General features: G+C 43.1%; 1 protein-coding gene across 3 annotated transcripts in view; it reads right to left on the bottom strand.

The window, feature by feature from the left end:
• Positions 1–4,753: 4,753 nt before the first annotated feature.
• The window catches only part of FMRFa (FMRFamide related propeptide), a 179,097-nt gene continuing 167,331 nt past the window's right edge, over positions 4,754–16,519 (bottom strand). For 2 of the 3 annotated variants that reach the window (XM_075871476.1, XM_075871475.1), the window contains exons 2-5: positions 14,715–14,809; positions 12,661–12,937; positions 10,573–10,794; positions 4,754–9,480 (exon numbers count right to left, since the gene is read on the bottom strand). In XM_075871476.1, coding sequence (XP_075727591.1) covers positions 7,842–9,480; positions 10,573–10,794; positions 12,661–12,937; positions 14,715–14,784 — 2,208 coding nt within the window. In that variant the 5' untranslated portion in view covers positions 14,785–14,809 and the 3' untranslated portion in view covers positions 4,754–7,841. The remainder of the gene's footprint in view (positions 9,481–10,572; positions 10,795–12,660; positions 12,938–14,714; positions 14,810–16,519) is intronic. The other variant, XM_075871477.1, reaches the window with a different exon arrangement.

Raw genomic sequence — 16,519 nt, 5'->3', positions numbered from 1 at the left:
CGCCGCCACGTCTTTGTAGAGTGCGCGAGGAGTCGGTTTTAGATCCGCGGGGCTAAACCTCGAGGCAGTTTCGGGCTTTGATGGGGGCAACCTGAGAGCTAGGCCGCACATGCTTCTGATACAGCCTTTCAGAGCTCTAAACTGCCTCGAGGTTTCACCCCGCGGAGCGAAAACCGGTTCCTTGCGTGCTCTACACAGATGGGGCAACGGCTGTACAGCTGTCAACAGAAAGCGCAGGCAATCACGTACTGCCACTCAAATTGACCGCGTCTTCCGACTTATATGAATATGGTGGCGCCATCTAGCAAAGGGGTCGTCAAACACTCCTCGTGCATTATCTGAGTCACTGGCGGGCCCTGATTCATGCAACCACGTCGTGCGCATGGCTATGGAGACGGCGCTCCGGCCGGCTTCTGTGAAAAGAAACCTGCCAGCACACAGTTTCGGAAGCCAATTGTTGTCCCACTAGTCCAGAACACAGTTAATAAACAAAATATCCTTGAATCTTTTTTAAAAAGTATTCCAAGTTAGCAATAAATGCTGTCCGTACGTTTCTGACGTTTACAAATGCCTGTGTTTGGTTTATACTATCAGTATTAGTTGGGTCGCAAAGCGCTAATATTACCTGGCGTTCAAGTAATTGCCAAATCAACAATCGCAGATATGTAGTGGTAGAGGTAGCACTCTTGTGGAAGGGTGTGTGTGTGTGGGGGGGGGGGGTGCTATTTCTCCTCAGCTTTACCTTTACAGTCTTTTCTAATTATAAGCACTGCTTATAGTTTGTTAGCAGTAGGATGTAGTCAAAAAATTTTCGGACCATGCCCAGAAAGGCATTTTCAGAAAAAGACAAACATCTTCCCGGAACACTTCTTAACGGACAAAGGATTAGATAAGCGATTGTGATATACAGTTTTGTTGTTATAAACTGAGTACAGTGTCAGTTTGTATGCTTCCAATATAACTAGAAATGTGTGCGTGATGATGCTTTATTGCGGCGTGAAATTCTGCGAGTGAAATGTACAAGTAATTTATTCTGTTTCGGTGGGCGGCTTCGTTGTTATTTAGCGGCTCTTTGTTCAGTTTGAGGAGCGCTTGTTATTTTTTTTTCAGTGCACTACTTGTAGATATGAACTAACTGAGGTAATGTGAACGTCAACTTTTCCATGGCAAGATAGTTATGACAAAACATAACAGCAGTTGCAGTTAAGTTTCAAGAATAAATATTATTGTGGCATAATTCTAAATAAAAGTTGTTTATGGCCGGATTCAGCGATATTTTCCAGGTTCTTAGTATGTCACACAATTGACAATCTACATATGCTTGATAATTTCAGAAGGATGGTGCTGATTTGCTGTATCGCATTTATTAAAGTAGACGAAAGGTTAGGCTCCCCTGATGGTTGCATTTTTTTTTCAAGCTTGGTGGCACAGTCCACTAACTAATTTTAAAGGGGATGCTCAACGCCCATAGCATTCATTCTTTATTCAGTGAGCACCCAACATTTTTTTTATCCTCTCACACAAAAAACTCAAGGCCCAAGCACTTACCGAAAATATTGAATGTCCAGTACGGAGTTGCCCGGCGAGTCTCAAGAACAACGCTTGGCGGCGAAACACCACAGACAGTGCTCATATCTGCATCTCTACTCTAGAGAAAGCGACTTGCCTGGCCATTTCTCTGGCGGCACTGATACAACTCTTCGCAGTGGACTTCTCGGACCATCGAAGCCGAGAGCGATGCAAAGCTTTTTCCGGAGTGTTACGTACATCTATGGTTGCTATGCCTTTCCATCTTTCAGTGCATAGCCACATCATGTTCTCGGTGAGCGCCGACCAAAGTGAGTATTTATAAGCGGTGACACTGTTTTCCAATACGACGTGCGAACAGATTGCTCACACAGCCTTGCATGAGTGGGTTAAAGGTGTGGGAGTGAGGATAAATTTAAATGTTATGAACAGTTTTTTTAGGGTACCGAGGAATTGTTTCCTTATAGTCGTTCTTTGCATTTCATTGTTATTTTGGTGTTTCATGCCCATGTGTTTCATGCCCATGTGTTACAATCAAAACGGCTTGGGCCATGTGCTGTGGCTTGGCGACGGCTCGTAGGACGATGAATTCAGATTCCTATTGTAGCTTCACAAAACAATGATTTTGCGCGCTGTAATTCGGAATACGTAATGATATACGTCCGTTGTGACGACAGTGTGGCCAAAGAATCATTTGTTGGACCATAGTGCACTTGATCAGAAGCACTGATTTGTCACCAAAAACACTGATAAGGCCAAACAAACAAAAGCAGGCGAATGGCGTAATAGCTGGTAGAAAAAGTAGAAACGTTGTAAATAAAGCATGAACCCTCATCTGAGGTGTGCTTGGTGTCCTGTAACTATTTTTCCTGCCAAGTTTTGCCTGGATAGGGCGGCAGTTGTGTCATACGGTAATAACAAACAGACCACGAACAATTGCCCCTGAAGCAAACTAATGGTTCGCTTTCGCAACCTCTATGGGGCACTTGGCCTGGCTGCATAAGCTGCCTGCATTGCTCTTCATTCCGTCCTCGCATTTAGAGCTTAACGGAGCCAGGACTATAAGAGCTGCTAAAATGAATAACCGTTACTACCCTTCAGGTGTGTATCTTAGTCAGACCGAGTCTACACAGTGATCCTCATCTAAACTCCTGAGCAGCAGGCCTTCATCTGTAAAGTAATACCTAGCCTCACCAAAAGTGAATATAGTAGTGCAATTATACTGAACAACTTAGGATGAAGTTTAGTTGGAAACGGAAAAAAGCAAGAACTGCAGACGGTGCTGTATGATTCATCCGCCAAAGCAATTTAGTCAAGCTGTTGAATGAAGCAGTCGCTCGAAAATATTTATTTGTTTGTAAAATTGCTTTTCTATAGATAACAGAATAAGTTGGTAATTCTTCATCCATGCTCCATTCAGTTTTTATCTCTAAAGAAACGTTCTCGAAACATTTATTTGTTTCCGTCCGCTCACACTTTCGTGTCTGATAGCATGTAGCGTATGATCTATACTCTTTCTTACTATCTTTCATTGCTAAAGTTCTCGCACACCACGTATAACATTTTACCAAAACAATGCCGTACTGATGCAGCTTGTACTACACAATCACCTTTTCTATAGAAGGGTATATGGGCAGATGCACAGGGAGGGGCACTCCGAATGGCTTGATACTCCCCATAATTGTTAAACGAATACACTGAGTACAATTACTGATGCCGGATAATGTGCATTAGGTGTAATGCTTCCGATAAGCTGCCCTATCCTTTGGAAAGTATCAGTATCCGCCATTAGTGCTGTAGCCCCCCCCCCTACAGTTGTCACCTAAGAAACTAAGTAGTCCTCGTTAGCACATGGTTATTTGTGTAACTGATGTGCGAACTCCATACTGGTATGAATCCGTTATAGCATGGCATAGTATGTATAGTGGTCACAATAATTGAAGGAAGCACCGAATTTAGGCTTCAGAAACAATTACCCTTCACTTGTCGATTTAAAAGAAAAAAATCTTCTGAGCATTTACTGGTATGAACTCTTGTCAGCAACTGCAGTTGACTGTCATGGCATCCCAGAATCTATAACGGCGTTTTTTGCCCATTTTGTTCCCGACTGGACGCAACTTAAGAGACAGCCCATACGAGCCAAGCAAGGTTACTTTCGAGAAAGGAGAAACTGGCGTATTTCTTAATGGCAATCAGACAAATGTGAGTGTGCCCATCATCTTATCCCCACAAAACTTTGTCCCCCATCCAATAACATAATCCACCGCAATGATGGAGCGTTTTCATCGTAATGGTAGTTATCGTAGCCTATAAATGGGCACATAATGCGTCAAGCCACGTACCCCTCCCAACAAGTCAGCAACCTGTGCCACTGAGCCCAGTTGCTACTCTGAACCTAGATTGAAAGAGGGCAGTTAAAGCCGTAAACAGATGCACACAGTGATTGCCTCCTCCAGTACAGTGAAGGCGCTTCCCGTGTGCAGATATTCTTGTGAATTTTTGCTTTCTTTCTATCCTCTTTAATGCAGTCAACTGCTTCCAGACGCATAGGTTTGTATTTTGCTGGAAAGAGGGGTGGCGACAGCTTAAGGTGTATCATTTGTGCATTCCCTGAGGCACGCAACATCTACCTTGCCCCCACGATGCTTGCTAAAATATTCACCATGGTTGAGAATATGAAATGCGTAGGGTCCATTTTAGTAATGCATGATGGATAAATCTGCAATGGACATGTGCTTGTTCACGACATGCTTTCGTTTGTAGGGACTGAAAGCTGGGCATCTAGAGACGAGGTCAGCTGGGGCATGTCGTTGTCAGAAATGGGTACTTGTGTATGTGTCGTCAGAACACTGTCGTAGGCCTTACTGGATAATTTGAGACACTAAGACGACAACTGTAAAGAACTGGAAAAGGTCTTAGGACACTGGCTGAAACCGTACTTGGCACGGAAAGCTTTGAGAGCGTTGTTGCGTTTTTTACGAGCAACTAGTCTCACACAAAAACTTTAGCAACATCATATATACTTCTGTTTTTTTTGTTTTCCCTGTTACTTTTTTTGCAACTTCTCCCTTCTATTATGTTTTATTCCTCTTACACCGTCTTCAGCATAGGGTAGCCAGCCAGTCTGGGAACTGGCTAACTTCCCTGGTCTTCCTTTTTTCTCCTCCTCCTCCACTTTGGCCCTCCATTGAGGTCGTGAAGAAAATATACAAGTGAATAAAACCAGTTTTTCAATTTTTAAACATTCTGATATTTTTTTATTCTCGTGCGCTTTGTTTGGTCGTCCAGTTGAGATTGTCAACGTCCTTCTTTTATTCGCACGGTCGTTCATTCTCCAGTGGTATTTCTCTTGTATGGAGCCATTCATTCGGCCACTTCTCAGCCCGAAGACAGTTGAGTGAGGCTGAAAATGTGGCCTCTCGTAAATAAATAGCGAAATAAATTAGATAAATACGTGCGACTCCGCAATGTTGGAGACATCAACCTGAGCGCGTGTGGTGAAATAAATAGCACATGATGAACAAAGTGAAGCACAATCTTGAAACATACGGCACAACAAAACGTGGTATTACACTCAGCGCAACCTTACCGGATGGGTAAAAAAGCGAATATGGCTATTCACAAAAATAACATCCTTTTCTCAAAGGGGCATGCAATCACAGATTTACACAATGAATTCTGAAGAGGTAACACGGGGAAAGGAATGCCGTAATAAAGTTTTGTCTCTTACGGGCAAAGCGTGAGAAGCTCGTTTTAATTCGCTCGTTCAGTATTCATTCAATTACTATATAGGTTAAGAGAGACCTCACAGAACAGATGAACGGGTGAACAAGCTTCTGCCATCAAGAACTTAATAGACAGGTATGTTCTTGGACTCTGACCACCAATTTAATTCGAGAGTTTTTCAAGTACGAAAGTTGTAATTGCTGTGAATGATAGTCACGTAATATTTTTAGGCACTAAATTTTGCATGTCTGTATAGCTTTTGCCCGAATATAATGTTTATAGTACAGTTCAAGGCAATAAGCGCGCATCACGATCTGATAATGCATGTTGCCTCACGCTTGAAGCAAGGGAACAATACCAAGCCGAAAAAACCCCACTTATATGCTTTAAACAGCATACAAGTTCTTGTTGTCAAATGGTTGTTTTCTGCAGTTGAATCTTAGCTGACTGTAATAATAACGTTGCATCAGTGTTGTTTTCTATTTAATGTAACAGCGCCAATTGATTAAACACCCAACTGATGCAGCCATCAACTTCATTCTTCTCTGCATGATAATTATTTCATTGAAGAATGGCTGCTTTTCTGTGCGGTATATGTGATCAATTATTTCACCGAGACTTAAGTTCAGCTTGTAAATTTCGAAGAGCCAACAGACATTATAAGAGACTGCAAAAGCTAGCGCTTCTCAAATTCAGTTTTCAGAAAAAGAGATCTTGTGCAAGGTTTTTTTTTGTTCTTTGTACATCAAAATAAAATTAAAATCAACACCCTAAAAAAACCTTGTGACAAAAAAAGTACTTCTATTTTACATATACACGTATTTGCTTGATAGCTAACTTCGGGTGACTAAAGGTTTGTTCTGCATGTGTTGCTTCCAAATGTGGATTTGTCAGGTATAGTTTTAAGCTGGGAAAATTTAACTTTCGAGCCATACTGACCCAGCCTCTGAAAAAAAAAAAACTGGAGTCATTTACTTTGCTTAAAAGCGTGTAGTTCTTATACAAAGCGCTCAGTGGATGCCAATCGCATGAGAACCTAAGAAATCAGGGGATTAGAAATGACACTCTATATTCTCATCATGAGCAAGTTCACCACCTGCTTGTCGTTTTTAAAAATACGTCAACGCACCGGTTTAAAGGCGAATGATGTGGATAGAGAAAATAAAATGATTGTCAAATAAACTAAAGACATCATCATTTCTTAAAAGTAGCCTGCATAGATTACTTTTGCAGCCAGAAAAAAAAAGACGACTATGTTTCAGCATTGAACAAGCCGTACTATAAAAATGTACGCTTTTAAGACCAATGACTTTTTTAAAAGAACGCAATGCTGGAAGACTACATTTAAAAGCGAACCGTTATTCTCGCCGGCAAGAATATTTCACGTGACAGAACGTTTCCAGCTTTCAAGAGCATCGCTTATGTCTTAAGCGAGCAGTGTCAAGACATTCCGTGCTCACCAGAGGCAGATTAGTTGTGCCTTCACGTGACTACCTTTTCTGTGGTGAATTGTTCAACAGGTAGCGCTGAAAGTTCTTAGTTATTTACCCTTTGTCAGACACAACTCAACTAACGAAGCAAACACAACCTGAAAACCTTGAACAACGTTGTAAAATGTCCGTGTATATATGCCATATTCCGACAACTTCTCGCAGACCTAACATAGATCTCCGTAAGTTGTAATATAGACAATGAATATTGCCGCACTCATGCGGCGCGCACAGATGTTTTTTTTTTAAATTATCGGAACATCGTCACTGATAACTAACTTGTAAACGATGTGGGGAATGAGATAAACACCAACCGATCAAAAACATGCGTTGAAATAGTCAGAATAATATCTGTACAAAAAGACACTGAAGTGAAATAGTCAATTGCGATGGAATTGAGAAGTGTGCGAGGAATGAAAAGAGTGCATCATTCCGGTCAACGAGAGAGGTATCACAGTTAGCTTAGACCTAAAGAAGTAGAAATAGTGCCATTTTTTTCATACTCAATAAAGACAGTTTTTCAAAAGGCAAACTATACCATTACGGAATTCAGGAAACTTGTCACGCATTCCTGCCAGGCAAAAATTAAATTTACGCCATTCAGGGTGAACTGAAGTGCAGTACACGCTACGTAAACCGAGAAAGAAGTGTGGCAATGGCCTCGTAGTAGGCGTGCATATGTATGGAATGAGTGCATACTCGGTTTCGAATTGTTCAGGAACAGGTTCTGTGAATGATTCAGCTACAAGGAGTCACCACCATCCTATTATTCTCCCTTGATAAATGAGAAATAAATAAATACGAGTGAACAATAAACATGGACGTTGCCTGTACACCTACAAAGCGACGTCAACGGAGATCGCAAATGACTTCAGACACCCATTGAATGGAGACCTAATAACTGAAAACACCAAGGACTGCGCTCAGGTTCGTCTTCAACGAGATCTTCTTCATTCATGACGTAAAAGGACGGGAGCTAACAGAAGACAGGCGGAGAAAGAAACCCTGGTGCTCAGAGCAAAGCATGAAGGGAAGATAATCTTAAGAGGAGAAAGTTTTCTTTTGCCACGGCTCAGCATCGTGAAGTGTGGAACAAACTCAGCCAAAGTGCAGGAACACGTTGCGAGACTGGCCTTTCGGCATCATCTCGACGCCATGTTCTCCGCTGTACAATGCACGGAATAACCTGTCGCTCCGGCTGGGTCGACTGAGCATGCGCGGAAATGCGTTTCCGTAAACCTGCGCGGCCACGTACGCGTGAGGTAGGTGCAGCGGCCCGGACAAGCCGGAGTGACCCATGGTGATCCTGTCCGGGTAGCCATCTTCACCCATCAGCTCGCCCATCATCTGGGCGAGAGTGTCGTCAATGTAGTCACTGCTCTCCACAGGTGGGGTGGATCTCTTCTTCCTGATGACATTCTGTGTCTCGGGCTGACCGTGACCCCCCGAGACCTTGGATGCGTCGGCCTCGTCCAAGTGTTGCGCCAAGGCGACAGGGTTTGACGCCACACCGCCATCGCCGTAGTTGGCGCCGCTGTCCCGTTTGCCGAAATGGAGGATTCGATGAGCCCTCTTGTTAGCTGCAGTACGGGATGTTTCTGCGGCTGCGTCGATCCCGTAATCCCAGGCGCTTGGCGATGAGGGCGCCTGCAGCCTTTTACCAAAGTGAAGAATCCTGTTTCCCGCCCGCTTGTCCATGGGAAGCTCTCGTCCATATTGATATTCTTGGTCGTCATTTCCGATTCGTTTCCCAAAGTGCATTATTCGATTGCGCTTGTCTCCCATTACAGATACTATCCCGTCCTCGCGTTTGCCGAAATGGAGAATGGAGTGCTTCAGCTTTTTGTCCTTCATTGCTGCGGGGGCAGATGACGCACCATCAGCGTTAAATGGGTAACCAGCTCGCTTGCCGAAGTGCATGATTCTGTTTCCCAGACGCTTCTGCTGGTAGTAACTCACAGACCTCTGCGGTTCCCTTTTGCCAAAGTGAAGAATGCGGTTTCGCTTCTTCCACTCCTGAAACTGCCTCTGAAGTTGTCTCCCGATACCACTGAATGGCTGCAGCTGGTCCGGTCTGCCGGAGTACTTGCTGCGTGCGGAGGCAGACCTCTTGACTGCGGCGGTCGATGCGTCGTTCATTGAGGACAGACTCATTCCGGACAGATCTTCGTCTTCTCGCTTTCCAAAGTGCATGATGCGGTTCCCTCGTTTATCTTTTTCAGCTTCCTCAACATCACCGTCGCCTTCTCCACTACTGCTACTGCTGCTGGGCCTCTTGCCGAAATGTAGAATCCTGTTAGGAGCTTTCTTGTCAGCCGATACGAAGTCCAAATCGGGTTCGCCTTCCAGTCCAGTCGTAAGTCCGTATTTCGGATCCCTCTTTCCGAAGTGCATCATACGGTTTGCACCACGCTTCCCTGACGTGCCATCCATGGTTGAGTAGACGTTATCCAAGATGGCATCAACATCTTGCTGGTTATTACGTTTGCCAAAGTGCATGATGCTGTTATGAGATCCTCGTTTGACGCCGTCGTTTTCGTCAACCGTTGAAGCAGTTTGCAGCCGCTTGCCGAAGTGCATGATGTGGTTTGGAGAGCGCTTGGCCTTCGATGCTGGAACAAGGTTGTCCGAGTCTTGAGACTCCGCTTGTAGGTTGAAGGCTTCGAAGCCTTCTGCGCCTGTATTCAGCATGTGAGCAGCCTCGAGAGATTTGGCCTCCTGCGCATTTCGCTTGAACCTGCGGTGAATAAAGTGGTTGTCAATTTACAGGTCTCTCACAGCTCTAAGGAAACGTTCGCAACTACGACATAACGAGCCAAACAAGAATACCTTAGTTCCGATTCGTCATTTAGGCTAGTGTGAAGGTGCACCAATATTACAAGGGCTCAAAAAGCCAGGACCTAATCTGAATTGACAGTTACCGATTCATGATGTTGAGACGAAGAATTTGGGCCTTATATTACATCTGCGTTATCTTATCCCGTGCTCTTCGTATAGCACAGCCAGAATTATATACGATGATTAGTACACAAGTGCTGCTTCATCAAACGCTTCATGAAAGACTTCCGCCACACATGACGTACACGAAAATACCAGATATTTTAGATAAACACAGTGCTTGAAGACCTATCTCAATTCTTCCTCTGGGGCTGACAGCATCACATGTGGAAGTGGCGTCTGTCAGTTTCCTCTCTCCTCGGTTTCTCTTAACAGGAGGACGTTAAGTGGTTTTCTGCATGCGTTTAACATTCTTGTTCCTACAGCATCGCAAAACTGCGTGGGTATACGTGGGTTACACTTCCAAAGAGCTGTTAACGTTAGCGGCGGCGTTTTCAAAATATAACAAGGCTCGAGAAGATGCCCGTATAGTGTGTTCAGAACAAACCGAGCGTCATTAGCCACTTACATGAAGAGTAACCCATTTTGTACTCGCACGGCCGTCGCGACGAGATCGACAAGAAAAGCAGATATGAAAGAATAAACGACGCCTATTCGACAATCGACACATTCAACATCTGACGAATGTAGCGAGTTTGTCCCACAACGCCAGCCCTACGTAAAAACTACAGATGGCTCCCTTTACACTTTAAGATTTTTTGTCTAGCCAGAGAGACCCCTGTCAACGATTTTTATCTTTATCAATTAACAAATCAATGAAGCAATTATTCAGTACTACTTTTATCACGATGAAAATGTGCTTTGTTATGGTATATAGGAAAGCATTTCGAAATGCAATTGAGTACACAAAAGAGAGATCGCCAGATAAACGCGGCAATAAACTATTCTCTTTCTGTCTTTCTTTCCCTGGAACTGTGGAACATTCTCTCACCTCAGTTGTTCTCCACCGCTTCCTTCCTCCTCCGGTTCTCTCTCGCCAAAGTGCAGGAAGCTGTTGGGCCCGTCTCGAAGTGTCCTCTTGGCCCATCGTAGAGCAGCCGCCTCGGGGCCCTCTTGGGACGTGGTCACCTCGTCGTCGTCTTCATCTTCTCCTCCACTCCACTCGGCTTCTTCTTCGCCCGAGGCTGTGGCAACGGAGCTGAGTGCCGGAGACCTGTAGCAGCACAATTGTTTGTTTTGCGGAGTTAGGCTAACAAGGAAGTCGCCGCTAAAGAGTAAGCCGAGTTAGAACAGTCTTAGTGCTCTGAAAGCTTTGCTTACCTGGCGCTTCACTGAATCAAAAGGATTACGGAAACTTTGAAATGTTTCAATCCCCATGGGAAGGGAGGCTCGTAATGAACAGGTGTGAAATTCAGTGAACTTGCACAATGTGCGTAACAAAAAATTTCTCGCAGGGCAGGTGAATCTGTGACACAGCGACGATTGTAAGATCCTTTTCTGTTTTCTTGTATTGCAGATATAGAAAAAAACTCGTAAGGGGGGTTTTGTGCTTGAGCCGATGTTCCAACCTTCAAGGGTAAGTTTCATTCCTATAGCACTAGCGAGTATATGCTTCGTATTCTCTCTTCCAAAACGAATAAAGGAGGGTGAGAGGACAATTGTGAATATGATAATTCGGGAGAGGGGCCAACGTGATGGACTGTTAGACCAAAAGCGAAGAAGTATTTCATGAATAAAAATAAAGGAAACAAGCTGCTTGCAGTGTTTCACTCAATCGTGGCTGTCAGAGGAAGTGCCACTTAACGTTGGTAGCTTTGGAGATCCTAGGGGGTGGTCTTGAATCTCACTGGTTTTCGTTGTGTATGCATCGATTCGAATGAATTCAAGTGTCGCTTTGGAAACATCTATGCCTGCTGGCTGGAATGTATCGAATTTGGGAATAAAGTATTACTCTATATTTCCTCTCTCCTGCGGACCGGAAACAGCACTGAAGTGCACATGTAGTGTTTGAGATCTTAGGAGTTCTAAGCGACTACATTAAAATGCCGGGACACTGCTTTCGGTGAGTTATTTAGTGTGTCTGAGCGATGAACATTTAATCTAAAATGAACAGACTGGCTCGTTTTGCCGAAGAACCGTTTGTGACAATACGGACGTTTGGTCATGTCGATAACATTTGAAGTGTTGCATGTAACGGTAGGTTGTATATGATTGACGTAATCACTTGTGACTCAAACTATAACGCCATCTTGATTGTGCTTCCAGGTCTTACTTCTTGGACGAGAGCAAACTGCTAAAAGGGCGGTACACTGCATGGTTAAATTTGCAAAATGTCTGTAAAATTTCACAGGATACCTGTTCTCTCTTGCTGACACAATTTGTACCGGCAGTCCTCCATCTTTCTTACACTACCATAATCACATTTTTCCTCTCCCAATTTTTTGTGTGTATTGGAAGAAAGGGTACGAAGCATATACTCGCTAGCGATTAGGACATCAGTTTTAACCTTCAACAAGTCCACTTGTCGAAACGAAGACTCACGCGCAGAACTCCTGTTTACATTTTTTTTCATAGCAAGCTTCCAGATTACCCTTGCTGGCGCTTTTTGTAATATAGGGAGTTATTCATTGATTCGTATGGAGAGCCACGGACGGCACGAATTCACACCTTATGTAAGGCTATAAACGGTCACACAATTGTATGTAAAGAAGTACACATGCAACACCAAGGCATTCTTTACACCTATAAAGAGAGATGCTCAGGAGAGAGAGAGAGGTGAAAATAAAATGGTGTGAATATGCATGCTATCGAGATTGCCCCTGATTGATGAAGAATAGGGTCTCATACAAAGCATCTTACTAGTCAGAGTTGTCACTCCGCTATGGTGTTTGCTATAGGGTTATCTTGGTGTCTGCAGTATCAAAAACAGTCACGCAGCATTTTTCAGATCACACATTTGCAGAACCAGATAAATTTAAACTTTTCTCATTTCCTGACTATACATCAGCTCTCATTATTCACTTTTCAATCTCAAGGCCTTCTCCAATATTCCCATAACCTAACAAAAACGGCGGCTTACCCGTTGTACGGTGCCAAGAGGGCCCTTTTGCGCCCGAAATGTAGAAACCGGTGTCGCCTGGGTGGATTCAAAGCCGCCCGAAGGACTCTGTAGTCGTCGACGGAGCCACTGGCGTCGTCGAAGGCGCGTGCAGCTCTTGACACCCGGTTCAAGGCTCCGGGTGTTTCTGATGACACCCCATCGCTTGCGTGTCTGGCACCATCGGCGACATGGGGCGAATTTTCTAATGGCGTGGGAGGGGATGTACTCTGTTCCGGCTGGGACAGCAGCTTGGCATCTGAAAATGTATCAATCACGTGGCTGTTTACCGACTTGGGGGAACAAGCAAATTTCAGGCTTAGCCTTAGAAGGTTCTGCTATAGAGGAGCATGCAATGTTCAAGCACAGCCTGATGAGGTTCTAGCACATGAAGACGTTATGGTGCAGTTTTTTTTAGTAAAAGTGAATTACAAAAAAAAGAGATACATTGGAATCAGAAGAGGCATCCGAAATCAAAGTAGATCGTCATTCATATCTACGAATTGCAGTTTAGCGTCACTGATGCACCTCAATGAAAAAAGAAATGGGCCAATCAGCTTCGTATAGATACCACAGACTCTCAAACGTATTTCTCGGAATGAAGTGTGCTAGATCTACGAGGCTCTTTGAAACTACAAAAACAGTAAACGATCGCAAAAAGAAAAAAGACAAAAGGAAATGCGCTGACGTCTAGGAGCGTTCTGTATCTAATTGTTTCATATGAAAGCAATGCAGTCGTGTGATTTAGCTAAGTCAAGGACTAGTAATGAGAGCTCTGCTTCTAGTTCTCGCCAGCGCGTAACTGGGCCGTGAGGTTACACAACCACGACTACGCCACCCATCTAAATCTTCGCACATCCGAATACATGCGAGTTTGTAGATGAAATTTATGTTTGTAAAAAAATGACTAAATGAGTAAAAATATCAAGCGAACATAATCACCAGACAAGCTTCCGGTTTGCCACCATACGCTGGTATAAGAAAACGGGGAATGGCCGAGTGATAAATACCGTGCGAGAAAGCTACCGTGCTAACGTCTGGAAGTTTCCCAATGTGCCGATTTGGGGTATGTATTGCGACTGTGATGAGTGCGTGAAGAATTTCAGGAGCTTTTACGTACAATCAGAGCAAGATTTTGAAATCTAGCTGTAGGTTTGATATTTTTTTCTATTGATTAAAACACCAGAACGAAGAGCGGAGCAAACTAGGCTGAAATATTGTTCAAGTCGTTTTGCGTTTTGGCTGTTATTCTAAAGGAATGGGCATTGATTACGTTTTTTTTTTGTCGCAAGTTTCCCAAAACTTTGCTTCTTTTTATCTATTGTGTGCTCTAAGTTAATCGAACCTCCTTTTCTGATTATTTAGAATGCCTTCACATTATTTCCGCAAAAAATTATGCTGCTTTCGCAGGACAGCAGCGTTAAAACCAGCCAATTGTAAGCCCCTTCTTTATAATTTCTCGTGTTAATCGCCTTCCGTTTCACGTGATAGCCTCAAGTTGTATAACAGTTTCTTGTATTTCTTCGCTCAACGTTACTTAGTGGCATCGCATTCAGATATCGGGCACTTAATGACTACCGTCTTCATCGTGAACCTCATCCTAATTTAGGTTCACTGCAGAACGAAGTTCTCTCACAACCACCTCCAACTTAGGCTATCTTGTGTGAGCTAGTTTGATTTGACGCACGCCAACTTTTTAACTTTTTTCAATGCATTTTACTCGCTGCTGCCCTCAGATGTGCACCTCGTCATTTTGTAACCATTTCATTACTATACCACAAAACAGGTATTCTGTTCTGGGTGCCTTTGACGTTATTGGTGTCTTTATTGCGTTACTTGCCTTCACACAAGGTACTAGGACAAGAATGGTGTATGGTTTTTGAAATTATGTGTAGGCTTACAAGAAACTGAGATTCGCCTCGTCATCTTCACACCCTGTCTTGGCATGCTGCCTTAAGTCAATGAAACAACACCAGACACAAAATCTTTAGTCATTTAGTTTTCAGATATTTATGAAGAATGCATTCAGAACGTACCTTCAGCAGTGCAGACCAATATCGAACCACTGTAGCAGCCCACGATGCATAGAAGCAGGACTACCTTCATACTCCCAAAGTCTATGATAGGTTCTCTGTAGGAATAAAAAAACAGCGAGAATATGGCGTTTAGTAACAGTTAAACATTAAAAGAGCTATAACTCAGGAAGAAAAAAGAATATAAAAAGAAACCTGCGACAGTTCAAAGATTCTTGCAATCAAATCAACGTTCACGTATCAACATAAACAAGAGTTGTCGCAAAAGTACCGCTTTTCTTAAGGAGCCTTTTTTTCATCCTAACTAAAAAAAAAGGGTAATTGAGACATAAGATCTTTGATATTCTTATCGGATGAATATTATCAAGTTTGAAATGCTTCACACCGCTGTTAACGTCACCATGATTGTTAGAGCTTGTCACTTGAGAATTCCCTTAAGGAAGTGCAGGACTCAGTATACATGCCCACTAAATGCCTAAAACATTTTATAGCAATATTTCATCGACCAAGAACATTATTTGTGTTTACTCTCTTGATTGATTTGTAAGGACAAGATTACCATTGTTTGCCTATTAGATGAAGAGTTATCACCATGTAGCTGATAGCACTATTCTACATTGCTGAACCCTACCCTTCCTGCAGTTCGTTAGCCTCAAAAGAAAGATTGGGAAGAGGCATACATTCTCAAAACAGGGGTCATGCAGTATAAAATCTCTAATGCAGTACATTTTCAGTAGACAGATAGCCAAAGCTTACTAGCCGTAAAAATGTAGTATGTTTCCTGTGTTCGCGTGGCAAGCATGTGTTGTAACACACAACCACACCTCCGCTAGTGAATACAGTGAAAATAATATCATCTGCTTGGAAATGCAGTGACAGTAGCTCATCCTCTGCAAACACACGATACCTGTATACAGGCTTCACAATACAACATGAAATATTGCCCTAATAATGCGCTGTAGAAGCATACATTGCCATAGGGTGTCAGAACATGGTATTACCATAATGGCTTCCTAATTTAAAACCAGTCACCCACTACAAAAGGCACACTCGCTGCTGCACCCTTGAAGCCACGTAGTGGGTGCATAGCAACTTCTAAAATATTTCATACACTAAATGTCTCAAGCACGCCCTAGGAAAAGAATATTGCTATAATGTTCAACTCTTGAAGGCGAAGCTTAAGGGTTCCCCAGATTTTTTCGCACTCTTTTTTTTTTCAAGTGATTGCAAATCACGTTTCCTGTACATAATATACACCAAATATACATTAAAATAGCAAGACAAGCTCAACTTTTGTTGAATATCTTGAAGCCTGGACCTAAGTGACGCCTTGCAATGGAGTACAAGGCATATATGCTTCGAGTTACTCGTGCGCTCATGCGTACCAAGAAGTCGCTATGACGTGCATTTATGCAAAAAATATTTTAATAACCAGCACGCCTTTATACTATTGCCAGAACGAGTAAGCAGAAAACGTGAATTCGTGTTACAACAAAAGTGAAGTAAAAAGATCTTAATGCCCTTTCCTTTCCTACATAGCAGCTAGCACTGTAGCTGCGTTTAGGTGTACGAGATGGTTAGAATTGTCATTCAAAGACGTCGTTTCTTTGCTAGTTGTAAAACAATTCATTTTCTACTCTCTTTTTATGTGCGTTCACTACAAAGTATAAAAATTCATACACGTTTATTGTGCCCGTGTATTTAACGTCACTTTACATTGGACGAGTTGCTATGGTTGTGTGCAGCCTGACTACAGCTTTCTGCTGAATATCATAAATCACTTGTCAATAGACCCATCACCAATAGCG

Source organism: Rhipicephalus microplus, chromosome 8, assembly GCF_043290135.1.
Source record: "Rhipicephalus microplus isolate Deutch F79 chromosome 8, USDA_Rmic, whole genome shotgun sequence".
Lineage (NCBI taxonomy): Eukaryota > Metazoa > Arthropoda > Arachnida > Ixodida > Ixodidae > Rhipicephalus > Rhipicephalus microplus.
Note: the sequence above shows the minus strand (reverse complement) of the source record. Positions and strands in the feature narration are given on the sequence as shown.